At 46.4% G+C, this 27,131-nt stretch overlaps 1 protein-coding gene across 3 annotated transcripts in view; it reads left to right on the forward strand.

Moving 5' to 3' along the window:
- The first annotated feature begins 1,339 nt into the window (after nt 1-1,339).
- Nucleotides 1,340-27,131, forward strand: part of LOC144125913 (uncharacterized) — a 148,755-nt gene continuing 122,963 nt past the window's right edge. For 2 of the 3 annotated variants that reach the window (XM_077659723.1, XM_077659722.1), the window contains exon 1: nt 22,966-23,400. Coding sequence is in view for 1 of the 3 variants with exons in the window: in XM_077659720.1 (XP_077515846.1) it covers nt 1,665-1,827 (163 nt within the window). In the remaining 2 variants the exon portion in view is untranslated. Of the gene's footprint in view, nt 1,828-22,965; nt 23,401-27,131 lie in introns of those variants that run through there. The other variant, XM_077659720.1, reaches the window with a different exon arrangement.

Here is a 27,131-nt window from a genome sequence, read left to right on the forward strand (position 1 = left end):
ATTTCAGCGCGCGTTTAAGACAGCCCTGCTAGCTTGTGTCCTAACCAACCCCCGGTTGCACAAATTATACTGCTGGAAATTATTGTTGGCATCAGGAAATGCGGTAAGGGTGGGGTAAGGTTAGTGTGTGTACAATATGGTAGCATACGCGTTATGGTACCAGAAATGGTAAGCGGTAAAGCTTAAAGGCGTTTTGGCACGACCGTTTCCGTTAGTGGCTTATCGTCAAGACGCTCCAATTCAACGAAGTGGGACAATCAACCTGCGCTGTATCCACGGCACCGAAGGCGATAACGGTCGATGCTTTCTTGGCGATTTGAGTCGTTGCTGCGCTGCAGTAGTCTACACGAATTCAATGCGGAAAAATTAAGCCTTAATAAAAGAGCCAAGCCACGTGAACCGCGTATAGGACACAAAGCATGGCAAGCTTTCGACCGTAAGAGCAAATTGCTCTGAACTGAATTTCGGCGCCGATTACCGAGGTTAATTCGGCGACCCGGTCACAGAACGGAACCCGCGCCTTCCACCTCCTCACCCCTACACTTTCTCCGCGCGCGCGGTCCTTTGTGAAAGACAGCGCTCGCGGTTTTTACTGCCTGGCGTAACGGTTTCGTTCACTGCGCACTGCCCAGCCGCTCTTATATACGCAGTCGCGGAAATCCACTTTCCTCCCTCCAATTCACACAGCTGTGTTTTCCTTCCCCATGTGGATGTGATATACGCTGCCGTCTCTCTTTTCGCGCCTTCTGAAGGGTGGTGTCTATGTGTGTAAGGTGCCAAGTCTACGCCTTCACACGCCAGCAGGAGGAAGTGGGCAGTCGTGGGCCAGACCAGGCCAGCAGTGGAGCGGCGTCGCTCGCAGTGCCTGTGTTGCAGTCAGTGCATAGCCGCTAAAACAGACTGCAGGTGTGCGCGTGTGAAGTGGTCGTGTGTGTTCCGGACATGAGGTGGTGTGGCTTCGTGTGTGAGAGACTGCGGCCTTGAGTGAACGCTGAAAACCTTACCGCGACAAGGCCAGTGCGGACATCGAGGAGTCGTCGTTTTTTTTTTTTCCTTTTCGTTTGATCACTGATTTCATTTTTCGCGTTTGATATCTGACGATCGACGTGTTTATTGGTGCAGAAGACCACCAAGGAGAGCCGCAGACTGATGATGCCAACGGTCGCTGTATGTTGGGATCGCCTGCGATGGCATATCAAAATATTAGATGTAAGGTATTCTGTTCTCGTAATGTTATATGAAGATCCAGAAGGCAGGTACAATTCCGGAAAGTAGGGTATAAGCTAGGCGTTCCCAAACACAGCTATTTTTAATGATGCATAATGATCTGTTTAGTTCAATCTTTGTGCATTGAAATCAATGTTGGCATATTTTACTCATCTGTCATCAGGGAATATTAAGTCTGAAAAAGATTCTCAACATATCGAGAGACGAGAGTCGTCACGGCAAGGAATAATGTTACGAAACTATGTGGACGTTAAATATACATCGGGGAGCCTTTCGTGGACGAGAAAAATCCTTGCTACCGAAAAGTAGTCTAAGTAGTTTGAGGAAATGCGCAGAGCAATCGCCTATTTTCAGGCCCTCTAAAGAGACAGCTTTCCTAACTGGTTCATTAGACTCCCGGTATTCATGCGTCGATTTTGGACGGCTGTCCTGGCTTAATGTTAGAGACGATCTGGGAAGATGTGCTGGAGGACTTCAGCTTTTCGCCGGGTTACGAGGCAGTCGAAGACTTCGAGGACGACTTTACGCTTTGCGTCAGAACTTCGGCGTACGACCAGGCGTCTCTCGACTTCAGCTTCACGCTACCCCGCACGCCGGATGGTGAGTTTTTTTCCCGCGCGAAATCTTACCGGAAATCAGATACGACCGTCAATACAGTAGGAGGTTGCTTTTACCTGCTATTTATTGCAGCGGCTTTCGCTGCATTAGCCTGCTTCCCCATGTTTCATGTCGTCATTGGTGTTGCAGCACGCCTGATTACAGAGCAAAGATAAACTATATATATATATATATATATATATATATATATATATATATATATATATATATATATATATATATATATATATATATTTATGAAGGGGGCCAACAGTCACCGAAACCAAGGTGCATAGGGGAACGTTAATTTTTTTTTTTAAATGTGTTATGATTATGAGTGGGATAATAATACTTAGATTAATAAATTGCTTAAAGAAAATAACTTATAAAGCAGCAGAAAAAACAACCGAAAAAACAACCATGCCGCCGGTGGGATCCGAACCCACGACCTCCGAATATCGCGTCCGGTGCTCTTACCAACTGAGCTACGGCGACGGCTGTCCAATCTGCTGCTCTCGTGGGTATTTATGTTTACTAGGTGTAAGCGAGCCTTGAGAGTGTTCACCAGCGCCACCCTCGACCATAGCGGCGGACGTAGCACGTCCTGTAATACCGCGAGCGTGACGTAGAACGTCAACTAACGGTGAAGGCGGAAACTGTGCGAGAGCCCTCTTATGCTACCTATGGCATCAAGACTGCCAGAACCGAGACCCTCGTTAAGCTATTAGCAGACAAGTTAAAGGAAATGAGGGGCCCGTTTGACAAATTTATGAAGGGGGCCAACAGTCACCGAAACCAAGGTGCATAGGGGAACGTTAATTTTTTTTTTTAAATGTGTTATGATTATGAGTGGGATAATAATACTTAGATTAATAAATTGCTTAAAGAAAATAACTTATAAAGCAGCAGAAAAAACAACCATGCCGCCGGTGGGATCCGAACCCACGACCTCCGAATATCGCGTCCGGTGCTCTTACCAACTGAGCTACGGCGACGGCTGTCCAATCTGCTGCTCTCGTGGGTATTTATGTTTACTAGGTGTAAGCGAGCCTTGAGAGTGTTCACCAGCGCCACCCTCGACCATAGCGGCGGACGTAGCACGTCCTGTAATACCGCGAGCGTGACGTAGAACGTCAACTAACGGTGAAGGCGGAAACTGTGCGAGAGCCCTCTTATGCTACCTATGGCATCAAGACTGCCAGAACCGAGACCCTCGTTAAGCTATTAGCAGACAAGTTATATATATACATAAAAAGCCACCTACCCTGATTTTCGCTAGCCCGGACCGTGGTGCACAGTATACATCAACTCTGCCACGATTCGGTCCAGTCATTCCAGGCTAGTGTGGCTATTTCTCTTTATATGGTCGAGTTCACTGGAACTCATTATAACTCTTGACATAAACACAATCGTCGTAACGTCATGCCGAGTGTTATAGTTACGGTAATCACCTCGCAAACTAGCTAGTGCCTATCGATCTTCCTACGCAAAGGGTAAGCGGCTCAAATTTTAAAATTTTTATTCAGTCAGTTACGTTGCTGGCCGCCTAAACGGCGTATAGGGATTAATATTTGTTATGCAAAGAAACTCAAATTTAGCCACGTTGGTTGTATTATAGATGTTATTTATCTCAGAAGTGGATTTCTATCAACCGTGCGATCACACTGGTCGCTTGAGACCAGGCCCACATAAAATCAACGCAGAATATTACAATGACACCATGAGGTACATAACTGGTAACAGTCCCAAATGTTGTCGAAGGCTACATTTCAGACTGGTTTGAAGTTATAAGCACCTTTCAAAGACTGCAGGAGTCCACCAAAGAAACGGTTTCAGCGTTAACATGAGGTATACAGTAAATGACTGCAGCCACAAACTCTGTCAAAAGCTCTGAGAATCTTTTTTTTTCACACGCTTCCTTGCCTAATTTGCTTGAATGTCGCACTCGACGCAGCATCAAGCAAATCTAATATTGCCAATCAGTAATTTTATGAAGCTATGATGTTTTTCTCGTCAAATGGTGCTGGCAACCTTAGAGTCGAAGGAAGCAGCACATTTATTAGGAGATCACATGAAAGAACATTGGCTCTTTTAAGCCATGATATGAACGCATGTACGATCGTTCGTATCCATTGGCGATAAATGCTGGGAACAACTTATCATTTTCCGCAATCAGTGCAGCACACCAGATGAGACTTTAGGAATTAATGCGTTGTAACTGTCACACCTGGTCTTTTTCCGTCCTCGCCATATTTTCCAGCATTCACCACATAACACTTCTTAACTCGTTTTCCGAACCCGATTCTTGAGTATCTTTTTTGTCCTTCTGTTTGATGGCAGGTGCGCTTTGTTTTTGTTTCCCAACTTTGGCTGATATTTTGCCACTGTTCGCGCACACGTCGCTCCTATAGTACACGGTGCCTCTCTTATTGCACTTCATCAGGTATGCTTTCACCAGATTCTTTTTGTGAAGCTTTACTACTTCATGCACTACGTACTGCTCTCAAATTTTCCGATAAGTTACAATACATGGCGTCCCACATTAAGATTACATAAAAGAAGCCAGGTTTCGTGAATTACCTCCAAGAAACTTGGCACAGTGGTTTGTGCAGCGTTCACTCTCAAGACCTCTTCAGAGAAAAGCATGCTTCTTTTTCTGCAGCACTACCTGAGTTTCCAGATAAAATGTCACTTTCGCGCAGGACCGTAGCTAAGGAAAATAACCTACGCTTGAACGGCTTCGCCCCCGAGTAATCTTTTTTTCTTCTTCAGCATTGAATTCCAAAAATCCCTCATTTCCAGGGATTTAGAGCAGATGGCGAATTTCGTCTCAAGAAAAAACTGCGAGGGTGGAAACACTGACATAAGCTTCAGCGTCAAGGTCTCTTTTTGGGGTCATTTGTGCTTGTCTCAGCTTCTTTCCTGTCCTTCGGAGACAGGCCTTGCTTGTGGGCCGGCCGCTTCAAAATTTAATCTAGTTCACCAAGCTTTAACTCTTCTGTCCCGACATTGCCTTTGCTTTGAAGACCGGCCGCCATTTTCCACTCTTCAATTTCCCAATTCCTTTCGTTCCTGTTTTTCTCTTCCCTACCTTCCAGGGGCACCTTGCTGCCCATACAAGGTGACCCTTCTCCGCTTCTACAGCCACTAATGCCTCTATAAGTCGTCGTAGTTCTTCGTACGATTAAGCCGCACTGAGGGAAGAGTGGGGCAATAACTTCGCTCTCTGTCAAAGGAACAGAATCTCTCTAAGAATTCCTTCGCTTGCCTCAGTTCCATAAAAAATGGTCAAACGCATTCACTACTGAACACCGGTGAGCCACTTCGCGAAAATGTTCTAATTACAGCATGCGTCCAGGATTTTCCAGATGTCAAGTTCAGCCTCCGCTGCAATTCTGAGCTATTTTATAAACTCCCGCACACACAAACACGCATACACATGCCTGCAGCAGCGATCGAAGAGCCGTCGAAATTGAGTATGAAATGCAAGCAGTTTCTACTTCTAAACCAGCTCTGCTCAACTCCCCTCTCCTAAGGTGGAAGTTTTTGAAGTTGAAATTTTATTGTCAGTTTCCCTGTACTACAAGAAACTAAGCATTCCCGAATAGAAGGTGCTTTCTTGCACCTGGCTGGATTCAGGTGCGCACAATCTGTACACGGAAAAAACAGCGCCATACATTTCAAACATGGATAATTCGTTTTTATCCTAAGGAATACAGAGTAAAATAAAACAAAACGGCAAACACTCAAAACAAAATTCCTAACGTTGACGATAGTCTTTTCTCGGAACACAAAATAAAACTTAGCACATGGGCTAAAAAAAAAACTACATGTCACACTCGTTCACTCTAGACAAAAGGTTTCTCTTCTGAAATTGAACAAAAAAAAACTATTTCAGTGCAAGCATCCTTCATTGTACATGAATGTAGTTCATTTATGTTAATAAGATCCTTTTTTTGTTCACAAGCCTAGGTATTTGAGATTTTAGACTTTGCACATCATAACTAATCCGCAACTTAGGTAGCCTGCAATGTTTTTTTTTTTCTGAGAACAAAATTCTCATTAATGACCATATACACTTGTTCAAAATTTTCATGATTCTTTCTTATTTCAGTATATTCATAAGTCGCAGACTTGTTCTCATGAAGCTAGTATACCCCCTGTACTCCGTAAATGTCTTGTAGAAACGGCTTGCTTTCGCTATATTTAAAGCATTCTAGGGTTCGAACTGACTTCTTTTGTGGGATAAACATGTTGGTCGTAGTAGTGCCCCATATCAGAAGGCAGTAGTATATATAAAAGTGAATTGCTGAAAAGCAATTAAGTGTTCTAAGTTTGTCAGGAATTCGGTCTCTTATTTTCCATAATGCTTCCACAAATCTAGATATTTTTTAAATTTCAGGCAAAGAATATCTGTGTTCCACGAGAGGTGCTCATGAAAAAACACCTATAAATTTAAGATAATCTGTGCGCTCTGTCCCGTCACTTCGTGCAAAGAAAAATTTTTTGTGTTACAGGCACTGGAAGTTATATATCTTGTTTTATTTTTGTTAAGCTCTAACTCATTTGCAGTTAGCCATTCGGACAGTTCACGTAGCCAACTATTCGCGTCTGTTTCCAGTTTTTTTTTTATTCGAGATGTTTGCCATTGACTTTCTCAAAGAATGTCACCACAGCCACCATCATACGTCTAATTTTACGCGGCATTTATAGTGACCTATGACATCCAAAAAAAGAAAAAAAATTCAATGTAGTCGCTTGTATTTTGCTATTTTCGGCATACGAAAATAATCTCGACGATGGTAACAACAGTCTGCTGGATGGTAGGGTTTTATTTTGCCGTTTAACTGAGTTTAACTGAATCAGCGTTTCCGTCAACGTTTTTGTGAAAAGGGGAGGGGGTTATTACGGGGCATATTTATTCACTTTTTCGAACAGCACCTTGCGGCAGCTAAAATGTCTCTTTTTTATTCTTTAATAAACACTGTTCTTTTAGTTAACCATCCTAATCAACTTTCTTGGGCTATTCTGCAAAAATAAAGAGATTAGGCGGGCGTAGCTATTTTTCCCAGGTGCCATATTATGTTTCTTGCTATAAAAATTTTTTCCCGCAAATAATATGCACTCTAAACTCTACCTGTATGGCTAAAATGCTTTCTTTAAGAAAGCTGACTTTGCTTGCCGGTAACGTACTTTTGGACTCCAAGGTAGTCAGGAAAAAACGCGCCCTGTGACTTCCTAACATTTCTAAACTAATCTCGCAACTTTGACAGTGGTGGAGTCGCTTACGCGTTGATAATTAGGCTACACAGCACCAGTAATCTCGGCCCCGGATATTGCTTTTCATGTGCTAGAAATATCAGGTCCATGCTTTCCGGGAACCTAATGAGCTGCTTCCTTACGCGAGACAATCCGTTGTTGTTGTTTTCCTCTACACAGAAGTATTTTCCCGAAGCATATTTTTCATCTTCGTTACGACTTTCATGGCGGAAACGTTTTTGAGTTTTCAATTTTAGAATTTGCATTCTTCAACGCCTGTTGCAACCGCCAAGAACGACGATAGTCTGTTTAATATCGCGTGTTGCCGGTCCTAAATATTACCTCTTTTTTGTTTCATTCAAGTGTTTTACCCTAAATCGCATAAGATTATTAGAGAAAGGAGTAATGCCAAAAATATACAAACATATTAAAAGAACCGAAACAAACAAAATGCAAACAGGAAATCTGCTGCAGGCAAAATAATACAAAAGCACGAAACAAAACAAAATACAAACAGAAATATGATGTTAATCTAAAACTGGTCACTATAAGAAAAGGGTGACATGGAAGATTGTGTAAAAGAACAAGATCTGCACTTGACCGGACATCTTGCGGAAGGCGGTTTCAGTCAGGGGATGAATGCATAAAATGAGTTGCTGATAGAAGTTACAATATGAACTTTAAGAACGTGATCAATAATACGATGACATAGAAAATAGAAGAGTGATGAATTTGCGATTTAGTTCGGGATGCGCGTTAGTATTACTGGAACGCCACCAGTATATACAAATAAAAAGATTAGTCTGGTTAATTGAGGCACTCTTCAAGCAAATCTTTATTTTAAAAAAGTTGTGATTTATTTAAAGGTGAACGCAACTACTACTTATGACCTCTAGCCTGTACCTACTTATTAACAGAGAAAAAGATCCTCGGTCCGTGGCCACAGCAGTCGACTGTCCTCAAGGCATACAAGGCACTCTTTGCCTACTTGAGAGCAACTGGATTGAGTGACAAATTGTGACAGCGTTGTGTGTGTGTGTGTGTGTGTGTGTGTGTGTGTGTGTGTGCGTGCGTGCGTGCGTGCGTGCGTGCGTGCGTGCGTGCGTGCGTGCGTGCGTGCGTGCGTGCGTGCGTGTGTGCGTGTGTGCGTGCGTGTGTGTGTGTGTGTGTGTGTGTGTGTGTGTGTGTGTGTGTGTGTGTGTGTGTGTGTGTGTGTGTGTGTGTGTGTGTGTGTGTGTGTGTGTGTGTGTGTGTGTGTGTGTGTGTGTGTGTGTGTGTGTGTGTGTGTGTGTGTGTGTGTGTGTGTGTGTGTGTGTGTGTGTGTGTGTGTGTGTGTGTGTGTGTGTGTGTGTGTGTGTGTGTGTGTGTGTGTGTGTGTGTGTGTGTGTGTGTGTGTGTGTGTGTGTGTGTGTGTGTGTGTGTGTGTGTGTGTGTGTGTGTGTGTGTGTGTGTGTGTGTGTGTGTGTGTGTGTGTGTGTGTGTGTGTGTGTGTGTGTGTGTGTGTGTGTGTGTGTGTGTGTGTGTGTGTGTGTGTGTGTGTGTGTGTGTGTGTGTGTGTGTGTGTGTGTGTGTGTGTGTGTGTGTGTGTGTGTTATGCCTTTTTCCCCTTCTCTCTTCCTCCTTTTAGCCCCCTAATCCCTCTTCCCCAGTGCAGGGTAGCCAACCGGAACCCCCTTTCTGGTTAACATCCCTGTCTTTCCCTCCTCCTCTTTATCTATCTATATGTCTTACTCGAAATGTACACTTCACCATGGGGGATTTCACAAAACATCGTACTAACACCATTCCCACCTAGAGTTGTTAATCAAATCGTTATCACCCTACCATTTTCCATCCGTCCTGGTTAGCTTAGTTGTGAGATTGGCTGCTCCGGAAAGGCGGTGGTCAGGTGTTCGATCCCCAGAAAGGAAGAATTTTTCTTCCACCACGAAGTTTCCGTGGAAGCGGTTCAGCTTTCCTTTGTATCCGTATGGCTGCGTTTCGGTGGATGCTTATAAGTAGTTACTCTGTAATATTTACGACATGCTCACAACTGCAAGGTGAGCACTTCTTTGTTTTCAATCTAACTGAAGCTGCCTTGTTTTCAATGTTTCGTGCAACGGAAAAGCACGGTTTAACTGCACAGAGAACATTTTCCACCGAAGGTTGCCTGTGCTACAGACGCGTGATTTCAAGCACCGTTACACCGAAACGCGTAGACGGGCATCCGGACAGCATGCAGCGGTTGAGATTACCACGAACTTTAGTGAAAGAGAGTTTCGCGCCGCAAAAAAGCGCTCAGTGACAGCCGTGAAACGCCTAGGCGGTTTTACGCCGGTTTAGGAACTGAAAGAGGACACCCTGTCTGCCTCGAGCGAGTGTGTACAAGCAAAAAAAGCGGAAAAACCGGGCGAATGCATGTGCGAAGATCGACGTGCCGCAGTCTGAGTTTTCCGCCGAAACTTCCGGCCACAGAAGCAGCGATAGGGCGCCAAGCGTTGTCGTGCTCGCGCCAATGAAAACTCCAACGCATGCACAATGCGCAAAGGCCAGGTGCAATGCTGTCCCGCCGAGTTTCTAAGCTTGTTTCAGCTGCCGCCTTCCCGTAAGTTTTTAAGGCGGCCTCGGTGTTCATTCCGTGCTGTCGTTTCTTCCTGTTCTTACACTCGATCAGTGTTTGGATGCATCAGGAATACGAATTCAATACAGCTGAAGTACGCGCGGCACCATGATAAATAACTGCTGTAATCGATCTATTTTTGGTTGCTTGAAAAACATTGAGCGCACTTGGAATTTTACTTGGACACTCAAGTGAAAGCGACGCACACCCCAGCATAAACTGACACGACGCTCTGTTGCGGTTTTGGAAGTGTTTGATGATGGTGGTGAATTTTTATGGCGCAAGGACAGCTTTGGCCAAAGAGCGCCATGGCACAACGTCGTTTGTATTTCACAAGGTGGGGTCAAAGACCCATTTCCCAAGCATTTCATCCTAAAGAAGCCGAGCACCAGGCAGGGCAAAAGCTTGTACCCATTGTATCACCGGTGGGTACCCGGCAACACTGGGAAGTACTTACAGTAAATCTACTTATAACAACATGGAAAACACGGGGATATTTTTTTCGAACTATCGGCTGATTGTAGAGGAGTGTGAGCAAAATTTCTTTGCTAGTTATTCTTTGACACTGATAGTGTTAAAAGTAATAACAAAGCAATAACAGCGAGCCGCATATTTCTAGCGATAAGTTTGACCGCTGGTAAAAGTTGGTACTTATCTTCCTATTTCCTCTTGGCAAGACGCAAAAAATAAACGTAATCTTTCATGGAAAACTTCAATACATGCTGTTGCCTTGTGGATCTTTGTAGAGGTAATATTTTTCGAAAAGCAATTTGCGCTTAGCTTAGCTTATGGGTGTTTAGCGTCCCAAAGCGACTCAGGCTATGAGGGACGCCGTAGTGAAGGGCTCGGGAAATTTCAACCACCTTGGGTTCTTTAACGTGCACTGACATCGCACAGTACACGGGCCTCTAGAATTTCACCTCCATCGAAATTCGACCGCCGCGGCCGAGATCAAACCCGCGTCTTTCGGGTCAGCAGCCGAGCGCCGTAACCACTCAGCCACCGCGGCGGCTGACAAAAAGCAATTTTCATATGCTTAGTGGAGTCTAGGATCAGCTTTGTACACTGAGCTTGGAAACATGAAAATTGTGCGCAAAAACTTGTGCGCAAAAAATTTGCGCAAAAAGCGCGAGGCGTTTTGCATGTACTTACTCAGGGAAACGTATGAATTACTCGTCAAAAATTGAGGTTGAGAGAAACGAGGCGAAAAAATTTCACCCTAATCGAGCTGAGGTGTCCGCTACTTTTGCGCGAAACAAATTTTAAGCCAACACCTTTCAGCCAGAACCATATCTTCCTTCATGCGAAACTGTTCCTTAGGGGTAAAACTGCACCACTTTGATCTCTTTTGTCAGATCTTGCGACCGATTTCGGCCTAAATGAAAGGTTCCAGGAGACGAAATAACTGTAGGACCAGTTTCGAAACATTTCGCTCCGATCGAACTGCTTTTCGCATTCAACTGACCCGCTGAAAAACGTACCTCGCTTTCTATTCTTTCGCAATCAGCTCGCTTTGCTCGACTGCCCGAAGTTACCCTCGCAGCTGCCAGCAGGACGGTTCATGACGTAAAGCGATTCGACGACTGCTTCTTATTTCCTTTCGTCATCCGGGTGCTTGCGCTTTCGGGCGGACGGGCAGGCTGCAGCCGCAATGCAATGCCCAGCCGCCGAATGCGGTCTAATCGAAAGACATTACGACATATATATATATATATATATATATATATATATATATATATATATATATATATATATATATATATATATATATATATATATATATATATATATATATATATATATATATATATGTGATATATATATAGATGTTGCCTTTGGAGCAGCTCAGCTGTTTGCGCAACACCTATACTCCTTGGCTAAGGCCTCCGACAACTAACCATAGCAAAAATAGCACAGAAGAGCTCTGTAATGCTTATTGGATGAGAAATAGTCAGAGAAAATATTCTTAAAGCACGAAATGTTTGTAAGCCGAAGCAAGCATGCCTCGAGATACTCGAAGAGCGTCATAACAGCGTGCGCTACCTAAATTCCATTTTCCTCCCTTATTATATTACCACTCTTATATTCTTATATCCACACAGTGGTGGAAAGTTGAGAGAACTGTAAAAAAAATTATTACTGTGTGCATGCGAGCTGAAAAGCTCAGGGATATTTCTGTGCCGTTTACAATAGCGTCGAGACAGTGTTCAATTGAAAGCACATATATTACCTGGGAGCAACATGGCAACGAACGCTTCCGTGACAGAACCGCCAAGTTCTCTCCTACCACTTTTGAACACTCATATACAATGGCAAGGTAACCGAAGACGTTATTCTGACCGCTGCGGAAGTGTACTTCCTGCATCTAGTTCTATGAGAATGCAAATTCGCCCTGGCTATCGCAGCGAGTGATTGTCACGGCTCGGCCCAGAGTGTGCAAGTCAATTTGAGGCCTCTAGCTTGCTCAACCTGCGTTGCTTTCTTTTACCCTCTCCGATGAGATTACACTGTACGCTCGAGATTGAGGCCTTCGTAATCTGCCTCAACTTCGACGTAAACCCACCAACTACCTTCACTAATCGCGCGAGAAAGTAAAGATTCAAACAAACTGGACCAAAAGAAGCTGTTCTTCTCTATTCTAAGATCATCTAGTGTTTCTCCTTTGACTGACAGACCCGCGTCACATATTGCGAGGCTTAGTTCCCTTCGGTGCTGCTTGAAGCACTTCACAAAGTTCCCCGGGGGGTCGTAAACGCGTTTTGGTTGCGAAGGCGGAACTATTTTTGGCCTGGCTGTCCTCATCGAATTAAGCCGTTCAGAGAATAGCACGACGGGCTCATCTCGTAAAGTCTATTCGAGTTCACTCCAGTCTTCGTATCTGACAGCGCTGTTTCCCCTAGCCGCTCGCGCGTGTTGGGGCAGTCTTCCGCGTTCGTTTTAAATTGCGCTGAAGACGGCCCCCCTACTTTCCTGCGCCGGTCCAGTGATCAGATCTTCCGCGGACGTTGGAGAGAGGAGACGCCAGATAAACGAGGAAATTCAGCCCGACGCTTATTTTGACTGGGGATACTCTCCTGCGGCCGCAGTGGAAAAGTGGGTGCGCTATGTATACGCTTGGAACTAGGAGGTTCTTACGTGGAGAAAACACATCGAGAATATGCCGTTGCTATCATTGGAAACGCCTTAGTTTAAAAATTGAGAGAAGCAATTTGGGCTGGGGGGGGGGGGGGGGGAGGGGGGGGGGGGGGTATGCATTCTGACGCTCCATCTTAATAATTATACAAAACGCGTGGTAACGACATGGGAGTGGGAAGGAAGGATACCCGTGTCACGTTTATGTTTTTTTTTATTGTTGTACCGGCGCTCCGGCAGTAGGCCAATCCTCCTCATTTGCCTCCGTTTTCAATCGGCTAAGGTCGTCCGTTTCTGAATGCACAGCTATTCTGGTATAACTAAAGCAAGGCCTATCTCCGACTCGGTTATTGCTGCTCCACTCACGCTCCTTTTCCTCGCAATTTAACCCGCCTTTCGCTCGCGCATAATGAGCGGAAAGACCTTGAGCGGAGAGGGTGTGCAAGGGAGTCTCAAGCTTTCGCGTGTCTTAACCGGAGGTGTGTAGGGCGAGAAGGTAGGTAGCGGACGCCGACGGCCGCAATTATCCCGGGATTAGTGAGCATCCATCCATGACAAGAAATAAAAGGCGGATGTCTGGAGAACTGACACGGAAAAGCTTATCGGCAATGGCGTTAAGCTGCTGTGAGTAGCTTTGCTCGGTGCTGGGGAAAATAATAAACGGTTACCTTGATTCACGCATCAAATGATTAAGACATAAGCAGGAACTGTTTGAAAGAGAAACGCGTGCAATAAAATCCAAATTATGTCCCTCTTAAAGGTGCATGGATGCTGATATGAAGTGCATTACTGAGCGATGTTCACTGCGGTCTCTCTTTTTTTTTTTCGCGCGTATGTGTGTGCGTGTTCATGCAGCTGAAATCCCGGCAAAAGAAAATATCATACGCGAACGAAAACGAGAAATTTACTTTAGACTCTATAGCGCAAGCGGAACAAAAGCTTTGTTCAGCGTTTCGCAACGCATTCTACCAGTGGAACACGCCTTTTGCTCCGCAAAACGCAACACAGCCCGCTAATAACGATCCGTAGAAGGTTTTGTAGTCGCGCTCTTCACCTTTGTAGTGGTGCCTACGCGTTTTTTTTTTTTTCATTTCTACACGTCGGGCGCCAGAACTACGTTCGCCCACAAAACGAGCCGGCATAGCTCGGGCCTCCTCAGCGTTCTTTCAATGTCGTCGTCAACAACTGAGCTCACTGTCGCCAGAGTATAGGAAAGAGGAAGGCATAAACACAGACGACGATGTCTAGAGACAAGTTGACCGCCATTACACCCACTTGAGGAGGGCGTTCAGCTCGTCGCCGCAGTCTCCGGGAGAGAGCCGGCGTAGGCCACGGCGCCGAAGCACGCCGACCCACGCCCCGCACGTGGACGCGGACTCGCCCGCGTGAGCGCAAATGGCGACAGCGACGGCAACTTGGACGAGAGGACTCCTTCTGGGCGAACCGAAGCGCCTAAAATGTCTGAGCGCATTCGCCGTGTGTGCGTGTGTGTACATGTAGCCCGGTTCCTTCGCTGCCTCTTCCCTGGGTCCCTTTCATCGCTGCTGCTTAGCTATCGCCTTCGCCTCGCGAGCGGCGCCCGGATCCCGCCCTCATTACGAGGGTCATCGCCTCCGCCGGGCGTGGACTCGTGGCTCTTAGCCAGGGACTGCACGGCAAGACGCTTTCGGCTCTCTATACGTCTCGATAAAACCATGCAGCGCTTTTCAAGGCAAAGACTTCGCTTCAACCAATCATGTGGCGAGATCGCGAAGTTATGTGCTATAACAAGGATCACTTTTAATCGGTGATCAATCGGCCCCTCACGCTCAGATCAACAATCACCAGCGATACCGGGAAGAAAGCACTAACGTACTTATAACGGTTTTAAAATGTTTGAACATTCGTAGGTTCAACGCCTGGTTAGCTGACGCTAGCTTCAACACCGACAATGCTGCACGGTTTTAATGAGGCAGTGTAAGAAGCCAGTGCGGGGCGCGGTGAGTGCTGCGAGGGAGGGTCGCGCGTGCGACGCCGCATCCCACTGCGGCGCCGGGCGCTGCGGAGGTTCTTGTGATCTCTTGTCGCTCGTGCTTGTGTCCGCCATTTGACTCTCTTCCGCTTCCATGCGTACCTCTCCTGGCCTTTGCCTTTGATGGCCTTTGGACGCGCTTATATTCTCGGGAGCTTGCTCTCGCGATGGCAACGTCGGTCCCCTTATCGCGACCCTTGTGGGCAGGTGCTCGGGAAACGGAGGTTCAAAGTGGCCTAGCTCCGCGCTTGCGAGGTGCCGCTTCTCTGTTCGGTGGCTGTATTTCGCGTTGCTTTTTTGTGGGGCCAGTGATTCGAATAACTTAGTCGACCCTCATTCAGTACAAGGGAACTACTATAAAAAAACACTCAGAAGGTGAGGTGGTGGCCCAACAGTGATACACGAACGCGCACAGCCCACATTTCACGAAAATCGTGCAAGAAAATGCCTCCGTGATTTGAAAATGCGCCCACGCTTACATACAATTTAGAAAACAAACCTTTACCCTTCATCTGAACGTCGCCAGAGAATATGAAATGAAATAGGCTTGTGAGTTTGATGACAGAGATTTAAGAGAGAACAAAAAGGAAAGATTTTGAAAAATGGAGTTTTTTTTAGAAGTTTTACGTCCAGCTTCTTAGCTCCTTAGCTTTAGAATCGATGTGTTAGCCGTACTTGTTTGTTGCATCTGTTACTGAAGCTACGTAGTCTGCTAAAGTCGAGGTTAGAATCTGCCTTGCAGGTCCGCAAAAAGGGGGAGAGATTTCTTGTTGCGGAATTTCGCAACCAGCTTTCTTAATATCGGGCTAGTCCCCGTGGTATTTGGGAACTAGGGTAGCTCAGTGCAGCATTTCGAAGTTCGGGGTTGGTTCTATTGGAAATCAGCAATATCTGCTGCAATATCTGCTAAACTTAACCCCTGAAGGAAAGAATTTTATTGGTCGCGTGACGAACGTAATCTCGTTTTTTTTTCGCTCTCTAGAAATGTGTCTTTAAAGATCCTAGATACCTTGTGAGGATCCACACAGTTATTTTCACTTCATTGGCGAATTACGTCATCAAGAAATTCTCTCGGAGCGCTTAATTAATGCTTTCAGAGAAACATGTTGATTAGCTACTACTTCAGTTTTCATTGCTTCGCTCGTTAAGGCTCACTGTTTTGATATTGAACACTTTGGCAGCCCACCCATTACCTAACAAGCAACAAACTGATATTCTGCTCTCGGGGAGGAAGTTCTTGACTATAGGAAGTCCTTTCACTCAGCCGACCTAACATGTGGAACATGTTTTGGAAACCATCTTTGTTTTGATGTTCTTTCGCTTAATACATGTGTTACAAGAGATGTTTTCACGCAGAGCAAGCATCATCTGAATTTCGTCGATATGCCTATGGAAGAAAAAAGTTGCACAAGCACAAGCACTAACACCAGCATAAGGTAGAAGTGGAAAGCGTCCAAATTCACAAGTACACTTCGTACAAATAGAGTGTGGAAACGAATTTGAAAAAAGGATTCGTGCACTATGCGGTTCAGCCATTCGCCGCACCATTTCTGAGAAGATGACAGGCTTTTATATGCACCTAGTGTCCTCAAGATTTATTCTCATACTTCCTTGTATTTATTAAGAAATGTATCGCAATAAATGTCACTCCGTCCTTTTAAGACAGGAGAAATGACGCGCAGCCACTCAATAACTGTTCTGCAATTTTTTCAGGTCGTTCTCTTTTCAGCAACCGTGACGTTCAAGCTCAGTCCGAATTTGTTCAAGTAAAAGTCACCCGCCGCGGTGGCTCAGTGGTTAGGGCGCTCGACCACTTATCAGGAGTTCCCAGGTTCGAACCCGACCGCGGCGGCTGCGTTTTTATGGAGTAAAAACGCTAAGGCGCCCGTGTGCTGTGCGATATCAGTGCACGTTAAAGATCCCCAGGTGGTCGGAACTATTCCGGAGCCCTCCACTACGTCACCTCTTATTCCTTTATTCTTTCACTCCCTCCTTTATCCCTTCCCTTACGGCGCGGTTGAGGTGTTCAACGATATATGAGACAGATACTGCGCCATTTCCTTTCCACCAAAGATCAATTATTAAGATCAATTATCAAGTAAAAGTCGGAACGTATTGCACAACTGCCGAGTAAAGCCACTCAGTGTATACGGCAATAGAAAAAAATGAGTACGGCGCATACAGCAAGGCCTGAAGGGTTACCGCAAGACAGAGAGAGAGACGGAGTGAGAAAGCAAAGCCGGGGTGGTGAGCCGATTGGCTATCTTGCACTGAGAAAAAGTGAAGAGGAGATATGATGAGGAAAGATGAAAAGCGGAAATAAAGTTAAAGAATGAAAAGGGTACAGGAAGGACGTGCGTGCTACAGAGTGATTACGTATCACGCAACACGACGTCCCCAGGAAGAGGAACGGTACATCTAGAGGATCCAGGGCAGATCGTGGCTGGGGCCACCGTTCGAGGATTCTTATCTCCTCCTTTGAATACTCTCCGCAATATAGCAATGCACGAGAACAGTGGCATACGAGTAAACAAAAACGAAAAATTCTGGCTTGTGCCGAAGCAGGAGGAGAAAAAAACTGCCTCGCGGCAGCCTTTAGGGTTTTCAGCGGGCTGCAATCTTCAGTAGAGTAAATAGATAAAAGGAAGCCCATTATCTGCGGATATTTAAGTCAAGGCATCGTCGAGCGAGGCACGTTTTCGACATTTGAATGTGCTCTCCTGCTCACTTGCAACAGCTTGGTAAAGAGAACTTGAGATAATCTCTCAATTCGCCGAAAAAAAAAAAGAAGAACCGCAGTGACCTACTTTGCGAAAGTGAGTACTGGTTACGCATTCGCTCCGCACAAGCGGCTGCGCGGTCGTTACAGTTGTCGGAGAGATGGTCGTTAGAGCAGCGGTCACCGCACAGTGACTTCCTCCGAATCGGGAGCGTAGGAGTCGCGGCGAAGTGGGGTTCTAACGAAGGGAAAGGCGAGCGGTAAAGCGGGAAGAAAGAAACACAAACAAAAAACAGAGGCACTGTCGTTTGTCAAGCTCGATGTCGTGCTGTCGCGAACATGGAGTTTGTTCAGCCCGGTCCGCTGCATCGAGAGAGGTCGCCGGTGACCCTCCGAGCGATGCTAGAACTATTGAAGCGCGTTTCGCGCGAGTGACAGCTTAATAAATTTCGTTCCTTAGACCCGCGCAGGCGTGAAATCGAACCGGGCACAGTTTAGAGGCAATCGCGACGCGATGCGGGTTTCTGAGAAAAACTAGGTTTCGATCGCCTTTCTGGCGTCTGGGGTACAGAAACGCGGACGCCTAAGGACAAGATGTTGAAGAGTTTCGGACGCGGCTCATGCTGCTGTAGAAGCTTGTGGAATTCGGTGAGTATCAATGGATGTGTGCTTGCCAATCGAGTGAACCTAACTTATCAATCATTAAGGTCCTTAATAACATGGAATATGCATTGGAATATGTCGAAGAATGCTCGAGCTTAGAAATCAAGATAAATGGTGCACTTTCAAAAATACGTATTTTTGAAGAAAATGGCTGGGCATATCTTTATCAAAACTTGTCTATCCTTCCTATCTGTCCTTCCTCTTCTATCGTTGTGTAGGCTTCCGTGCGCGGGGATTGAAATGTAGTCACCAAATGCACAAGACGCTCCAGTAAGTGATGTCTAGAACGGGCTTTTGAGATCCTAAATAAAGCCCAGCGTTCGCAGTTTCTTTATTAAATATGTGCCATGATCTGCGGCGCCTCTCTTCCCTATTTGGAACGGCTCTAAAATCGACGATTTGTACCTTAATTTTCTATCGACTAAGCAAAGCATGAAACACTTAGAAAATTCTCGTTTCTGAAGTTTTAATTTGCAAAGGCACCCGTTTAAAACCTTAAAACCCACCAGTGCCGCCAGTCATCACAATATCACAACTTCAAGTGCCCATAATAATCCTCCCTATCTTCCACTTCGGCGTTTATGCAAAACAGATGGTACAAACGCTCAGGCAGAAAAGCCGACACCGTTAATCTGATGATTCTGCGGAGCACACCATCTTATCTGCCTTCGACGCGGCGCCCTGCAGGCCGTCCCATGCGAGAAGGGAAAGAGTGAAATGACTTGTGACACGAACGGCCTCCTCTATTTTCGGGGACTTAAGCAGCAAGAAATAAGACTGCGTGATAAATACTTTAACACCCTCTCGGTTGCGCCATCCCCGTGAAGCAGAAAGAGATTCTTGTTCTTTAATCCTTCCGGCTTATTTCCCTCTTAACTGAATCCACCCGGCTTTCCAACACACGGGAAGCTCAGCCTTTAAGCTACTGTAAGTTCTTCTTTTCTCGTCGAGTTCCTCGTACCGGCTGATCTCGGATGAAACGAGGTAGTTCGCCCATAAAACTTTGATTTCTCTTACCTGGGGCTTCTGGATAAAGTGCATGAATGAAGACTGACGGGAAGTAAACAAAATCTCGCGCTCATCTCGGTGCTTCCGATAGCAACAGGAAGGATGAAATAAAAATGACGCCCATAGGTGCAAAGGTGCGCTCGTACAAAGCAAACTTTTTTCGCAGTCCCTTTTTTTTCGCTGTATTTTTCCATGCTAAAAATAAATTGATTGATTGATTGATTGATTGATTGATTGATTGATTGATTGATTGATTGATTGATTGATTGATTGAATGAATGAATGTGCGCGCATCCTCGTTGCCCTCGTTTCCTCGCTTAAAAGTTGAAACGCTTGCTGTTTGTGATAGACGCGTCAGTTTTACGGGCTTCTAGCTTCGTATTGGAACGAGTCGAATCGGCTGCTTAGCATTGAGTATTGGGAGTAGTTACCATGAAAGGAGTGTTATCATACTTTATTTTCTTTTATGAGCTTCCACATAATTCATTTTCTTTTCTGCTATCATGAAAAATTACACGAATAATGGTTTACCTGCTGTCAAGAAGAAACTTACTTTAACCTTTGTAATGACAATTCTCTCGGTTTGTAAAGGCACGTTACTGATGAGCAGAGGTGATGCGACATTTTAAAAAGTCATTAGTAGTCAAGACCAGTTACCGCACATGGAGCCCATAATTTCCTTCCTGAAATAGGAAGGAAATTCCGCCGTCCTGAACAATGGTAGCATGGTGCCGGCGCGTAAACTTGATAAAGAACACTGCGCAACCAACCCTAAGAAAAACAAAGTGACGCAGATGCCCGCCAATTCAGCGGGAGTGGGAGCACTCGTAAGTGAATACAAACTTTCGAGTACGAAACCATTGCTGTTAGAAAACAGCACGAGTTGGTGATAATATAGCTCGGATTATAAACATACTGGGGCAGGGCATATTATGCGCAAACCAGGTAGCCAATAGACGTCTAGAGTTTCACAGTGGGTGACGTCATGCAGGGAACGGAAACGCAGCCAAGTACGGCAGAGAATCTAGCCACGTGATGAGGTTTCGAAATTCACAGAAATGGGGCGGCCGGCGCTGGCAAACCATTGACAAGGATAACTTAGCATCACTGAAAGAGGGAATCGCACGTTTTACTAACGGATTTTACCAAGCTTAACTCATCTGTCGATACCGATAATAGTCACCATCATCACAGCTACATTATTATACGTGGTCGTCACTTAGTTCCAATCGTTCAACACGCACCTTGGCCCGAGACTTCTACTATGAATTCAGCCCACAATGTAACTAACGCCTTCGGGGCCACGTCCGCTTCTAAAGAAGGACCTGTTACGCGCGCTCAATAGGGAAACCTAATAGGAAAAGCAGACAAGAAGAGGGCACACTCTGGCAGGCTGGCATACCACGCTCGCGGCCCACGAAAGCGGAAGCGAGCAAACTACAGGCGCACTGCACCCACAGTGGAGGGAGCGATCTTCCGGCACATCACCCAGACGTGTGGGAGACGTGAAGATGCGCGACGGAGGAGGAGGAGGAGGGGGGAGGTGTCTGCACGCGCCTCCTCAGTAGCGTCGGCGGCGGATTCTCCGCAAGGGAATAAAGAACGCCCCGTTCTGAAAGATGGAGCGTGAACCGGCACAGTTATTGTGCCGCTGGCGCCTCTGTGTGCACATGTGTTTCCACTACCCAGAGGAACGGCGTGTTCTTCGCCAGCGTCGGCGGCGGAGAGGAGACTTCCGCGACCTAGGCATTCCGATTCTCATTCAGACCACGCCGCACGCAGTTTTTTTCTTGCGAGCTCGCCGGGCAACTAAAGGCGCTACCTCGCCTGTATGGAGAACTGGCGGGCATGCGCACAGGCAGGCGTGATGGCGAGGCTTGGCTGAGCGGCCTTCGCCGGCGAAGACGATTGGCTCGAGAGCAAACACGAGGCGTGAGTCGACGACAGGTGTGCTTCGGGGAATGGCGCTCGTGTGCACGCGAACCGCGCGTCACGTAATGCTTGTCCGGTCGGACGAACTCGTGCCTCGTCTTGTTTAGATGATCGAAGTTGTTCGGGTTATCGCGGTTTTCCCTCGGGGCTTCGTCGATGGCAGTTGTTCGCGTCCGTTGTTCTGTTCTTGACTGCGCAGAGTTTGAAGAAAACCGAGTTATTGTGCCGTGAAAGTACCGCTGCGAAACCTTCTCGGTGTCAAGCACAGTGCAGGCACTTTTAGTGTGACGAAAATGATCTAAGCACGTTTTACACGTAAGAGACTCATTGCGGCCTTTCCTTTTGGTGTTTGGTCGGTTACAGCAAGGACATCTTACACAACGAGCCAGCACAGGTGGCAAATAAATAACTACGAAGATATTTTTGTTCTTGCTGTATATAATGTCAAAAAATGAATGACGTCACTTTTTCTTGGCTGTTTTTCAGCGTGTTTTGCAACAACAAATGAAAAAATTCCCGTGCTGAAGCGCTTTCTGTATATTTATGTGACTGCATGCTGTAGTCGCATTTTTTTTAGTAGTAAACCCTTCCCTTTCCGCGTTCCCTCTTCCCATCTTTTTTCTCTCTTGCAGTACATAATTGTGTTTCTTGTTCTCGAACATTATTTAGGCATAATGTGACATCTCTTTGTGTACTAGAGCATACTGCTATTCATCGTCAAGGATAAAATGTCCAAGATTCTTCAGTCAACAAGAAAACTGTTGCCGACCAAGTGGCGCTGTTTGTTTCTTGAGTACGGGGTACACTTTCGTAGTTGTATCTCGACTGCAAAGATCTTGCAAAAAGCCTCAATTTTTCTTGCGCGTGTGTTTTATGGAAGATTTTCTTTCTCTTTTTCTTCCGTCGCTCTCTGCGGGGGAAATCAAGAGGCTAAATTGATTGGGGTCAGCAGTTAGTAGAAGAGGTTTATTGGCGGCCATTATGACAACAGCAGAGATTGGACTGAGTCATTTACTTACGTCAGCAGAGCGAGCATGAAATTTACACTGTCCTCTTTCGCACACTGATACTCCAAGCCTTTGTCAGGATCCCCGCCACAAATAAATTCACATATAGTCAAATGACACCGAACACGGCATTAGCATAGCTGGCGTGTTCCTTGATATTTATGGCCTCTCGTTACGCCTTCTACTGACAGGCTATGAAAGGAAGAAGCCGCAGACGAAGGCGCAGCAAGAGACAAGGTGTCGCAAGCAGCCAGCAACGACCAGCCTCTTGACGCAGACACAAGAAGCCCCTCCGGGTTTCTCGTCCATTCGAACAGCCGGCACCGACCGGCCGTACGTCTGTGTCGACCGAGAATTTGTCACCGCAGCGACGAAGCCGTTGAGAGGTACCTAAATCCTCTATAATCATGGGGAAAGGGCAAGGAGCGGGGAAAAAAACAGTACGACGCCATTGTACGACCGCCGAAACACGAGTCAGAGCCGCGTTTGCGTGGCGTGCGCTGAATCACCCCGTCTCCGGTCTGACCACCGTTGGAGCTGTGTCTTACTTTTGCGAGCGGCTGCTGCGGCTGGCGCTGTTTCTTGCTTTCGCCGAGTTTTTCCTTGTTTGCTTCCTTTGGCACCTCAGCTCGGTGCGGTGGACTCCGCGGATGGCTGACCACGGAGAGGAAAAGCCCAACGCGGGAAACCTTCTCGCCCAGTTGCCCATCCCCCCCGCAACCCTGCCTCCCCTCCAACTTCCAGGCGTTGTTCGAAGCGCGCGCACTTTCCACGTTGCCCTCACCCTCGACCTCCCCTCCCGGTGGAGTCGCCGCCTCTGCCGCCGCTCGCTGCCTACCGCTGCTGCCGTTGTACGTACGCCGGACGAAGGCGAAAAAACGCGTGCTCCTCGCGTAACGCATTTGCCGAGGTGCGGGCGCTGATGCATGCCGCCCCCCTGAGTGTCCAGGCGAAGTTTGGTTTCGTCATTCTCTTGTGCGGCAGCGGATCGCTCTCGGAGCTCGTGCAGAGCGCGCCTCCACCGAGCGGGTCAGAAGCACACCTGTCGGCACTCCCCATCCCTCGGATACTTGCTTTCTGGGCGACCCCCTGTGCACGTAACGGATTCTCGAGTGTGGTGACCACGCGCTTCTTGTGGCAGCACTTCTGGGAAAGTTGTTCCAGATTTGTGACAGTTTCGGCGAGCGTGGCTAAACAACCCGCTGGCACTGTCACCGGCTGACTTGGGAGATATATTCGGCGCTGAGTGAGTATCTTTGTTTAGTATTGAAGTTCTTAGACTGCGTTTATACCACATCAGTTTTTACGGTGCACGGAGGCAACCATTACATCAGCGGGTTTATAATCAATTGTCTCAGGTGAAAGTGCTTGGCGCATGCTTTCGATTTTATTTTGCGCGTAGGGCAGCAGGGTATATTATGCCAAGCTTGCCTCTTCAACGTAGTGCTACAGTTGCTAAAGAAGATGGAAGAAGACATCCACATACCTGAAGGATAACTGTCGGACTCACGGTGCATCGGTTCCCCCATGCTGCATATCGATTTAGCGCAACAAAATACACACGAACTTATTCGCGCCTTGAATTTGGTTGCCCACCTTGTCAACCATTAAAACAATAATTTACAAACCTTCATTCTAAACTGCCCACCTCATCTTCTCAAAATTTCTCTTCTGTTTATCGACGCCCTGTAAAGGTCTTCTGCGCCGCGTTTGTGTACTGGATGTGTTGACATCGAGAGCCCTTAAATTTCTTTTTCCCATTTGTGACATTTCTGCGTTGCACTTGTCACGATTTACCTCTTTATGCAGCGGTATCAGATAAAGTGGTTGTGGTTTTTCTCTTTGCCACTCACACGGTCGACCTCCTTAGCGCCTTATGCGCGAAATGACTTGAAAATTTGCGGGGAACAGGAAACATAACACCTGATCTTTACTCGCCACTGCTCAATGCGGAAATAAACTGACACAACCCTCGAGTCAAACCATCAAAGTATGTTGGTAAGTGTATCGGACGTTCACCAGTATATGCCATCTAGCCTTTGCAACTTCACACGCCTGTTTTCGCCCTCTATTGTTCTACATAAAGTTTGTTGTTGTCCGTTTATTCAAAGCAAAAATAGACAGTGGTACTGGCTCCTGACCTGTATGTAAATACGTTATATATTCTGCACGTAAATGGAACTTTTTTTGTATTCTTCGGTGTTTGTTCATTAAGCCTTTCGTTCTGTAAGCTTTTGTGAAGGCTATGAAAGTGTGACGGCTTGTTAGCTGCGCTAAACATTTCTTAAGCATCCCTAATCATATTTTAAATAAGCGGATTTCTCGTATATTTATATAGCTTTAAACTTCTCTGAAATTAAGCTTAAATGATTCTGACTTTCCCATAAAACTCGCTGCAACCTTGCCTGAAAATGTTTTCATCGTGGTACTTTTCATGTCAGTCTAGAATTAATTAGAACAATCGCGAACAATTACAGAAAGGCTACTACAAGACCAGAACACCGCAAAATTGTCGCAGATAAACCGGCACACTTTATTAAGTCGTTTCTAGCTTTTTATTCCCAAGTTATCAAAATTTAGGGTTTATGGAGGTTTAACGTCCCAAAGCGACTGAGGCTATGAGGGACGCCGTAGTGAAGGGCCCCGGAAATTTCGACCACCTGGGGTTCTTTAACGTGCACTGACATCGCATAGTACACGGGCCTCCATCCCACGTCTTTTGGATCAGCAGCCGAGCGTTATAACCACTGAGCCACCGCGGCGGCTGAAATTCTAGGTGCGATTCAGAAGTAGTCAGACTGAAGTCCAAGAACCACCGTTTATTTGCAAAAGGCCAGACGAAAAACAAAGGCAGCAAAGAATCCGTGACAGCGATAGTACAAAGTGGGACCTTATTCCTTCTTAAAAAACAAGAAAAAAAAGAGACACCCCTAATTTGCCTATTGCGAAACCATTAGGATTGTGGTTTTTGTCCTGCTTCTGTTTCATACCCAGTTCAATGACCCTCAAATCGCGCCGTATCAAACCGCATTGCATAAAAAACATGCAGTGCCGTCACGCAGATGAGTGCGTCGCTTCCGAGGCGAAACTTGTGTACGCCAGCCCAATCTTGGAGCCCACACCATGTATATCTAACAGATGCACTCGAATCTATTGAATACCACGCCGTTCGTTTCGTTCACTCTGGATATTCATATACCGCCAGCGTTTCATCTCTGAAGACGAATTCCGGTTTTGAAAGCCTCGCAGCCCACCGCGGCATCGCCAGCCTCTGCTTGCTACACAAGTTTTTCTATAGCTCTCTAAATCAAGCCCCGCCCTACATTACTCATCCGAAGCACATATCTCACCGCACTGCCCATTCGTTTCAAATTGCCCGCCCTGTGTCTCGTACTGCAAATTTTTCAGGCTCTTTTTTTCCCCGAACTGTTCTGGACTCGAATGCCCTTCCCACCGATATCCCTGCCATCACGCACCCGTCTGCCTTTTCAGATGCTGTAAGCAATCGCACTTGTTGACGATTATATGAACCCACCCCTTACGTAATATACCCATAAGGTGGTCTTTAAGGTGAGTAAAGTAAAGTGAGGTGAAGTGAATTCTTCCCCGTTAAGCACTGAAATCCAAAACTCTCAGAGTCAGCAGCAGCTTCATCGGCTAGCAGCAACCAGCAGCGGAAAAGCACCTCTTTGTGGCCGCCACTACAAAAAAGAGGCTGACGCACGTACGCGGACATCCGGTGCGCGGACAGCGTTTCTCCCAGGAGCCGGCAACTCGTGCATTGTGCGCGTCTCGCGGTTAATTGTTAAGGGCAGTGCCGCTAAATGGCGACATCTTCCTGCGGAGACTCCAGGCGCGTCGCGTAAGAAAGGAAAGAGTGGCTGTGGCCAAGGCCAGCGCGGCTCTTCCGACGAATAGCCGAGGTCGCAGCTAATACGACGCCGCTCCCGTGTGCATCCAAATCGAGCCTAAGCTCTGATAAGGGGGACACTGAAGTTTAAGCACACATACAAGCTAGGAATGATATAGGGTCTACAAGGCAACAACAGCGCGATCTGACAATATAATCCTAATGATCAGTTTACGCCATTGTGCTGCTACTCTATATAGTTCGCTGCAAAAACCTCATCTCAAGACTCAGTTTTAATTTATCAGCATCCTCAAAGCAGCACGTTAACTACCCTACAATTTTCTCTCTTATTGTTGCTTCGTAATGAAGCTGTGCGCGATCTGGTGGCTTTAAAAGATGCGTTCACTCATTAAGCGGGGGTTACCCGACTAGTAGCACCGTGCGGCTTGTACAAACCATGTGACTTCCTCTCGCGCTGGAAGCGTTTCAGATAACGAATACTGCGACGTTCTGTTACATGAGCTCTGAATGCTTATCTCCTTGCTCTATTCGCGTGGGCTGAGACAAGCTGAAATTAATCGCCACATGAATGAAAGAGGCAGGGATGGCACCATCAAGGCCCAAAAATGTGCACTCGTGTGCGTGAAAGTTCAAAGCTGGTCTAACGCCATGGATGAGCATGCTAATGGGGCCCCGAGAAAGGACCAGCCAGTTGGGTGCCATGATTCTTTAAATGGAAAGTAAAACCATTGATGACGTCATAAGTTTGATTGGCAGCTATAGTGTGACACTTTTGTGCGAACAGCCCCGCTGTTGAGTCATGGGCCTATAAAGGATTTCGCCATAATAAGTTATTGTGAGGTAGCACCAACAGACTGTCAACTTCTCTGTTGTATTCGTGCACAGCTACTTAGAGGAAGACATGAAAACTCCGAAAGTTTTCTTCATGTGAGTTCTGTGGACGCTGACCCTTGAACGCGCCAAAGTGTGACAGGCAGTATTGACTCAAGATGACAATCCGACCGGCGCTTTCGCTCCATCTAGTGTCCTCTCCTTGAATGTGATGCGGATTCTGTCTTTCACTCTTGAAACGAAGCTGCGATCAGCTTGCTGGAAGCGCACGACCT

Source organism: Amblyomma americanum, chromosome 3, assembly GCF_052857255.1.
Source record: "Amblyomma americanum isolate KBUSLIRL-KWMA chromosome 3, ASM5285725v1, whole genome shotgun sequence".
Lineage (NCBI taxonomy): Eukaryota > Metazoa > Arthropoda > Arachnida > Ixodida > Ixodidae > Amblyomma > Amblyomma americanum.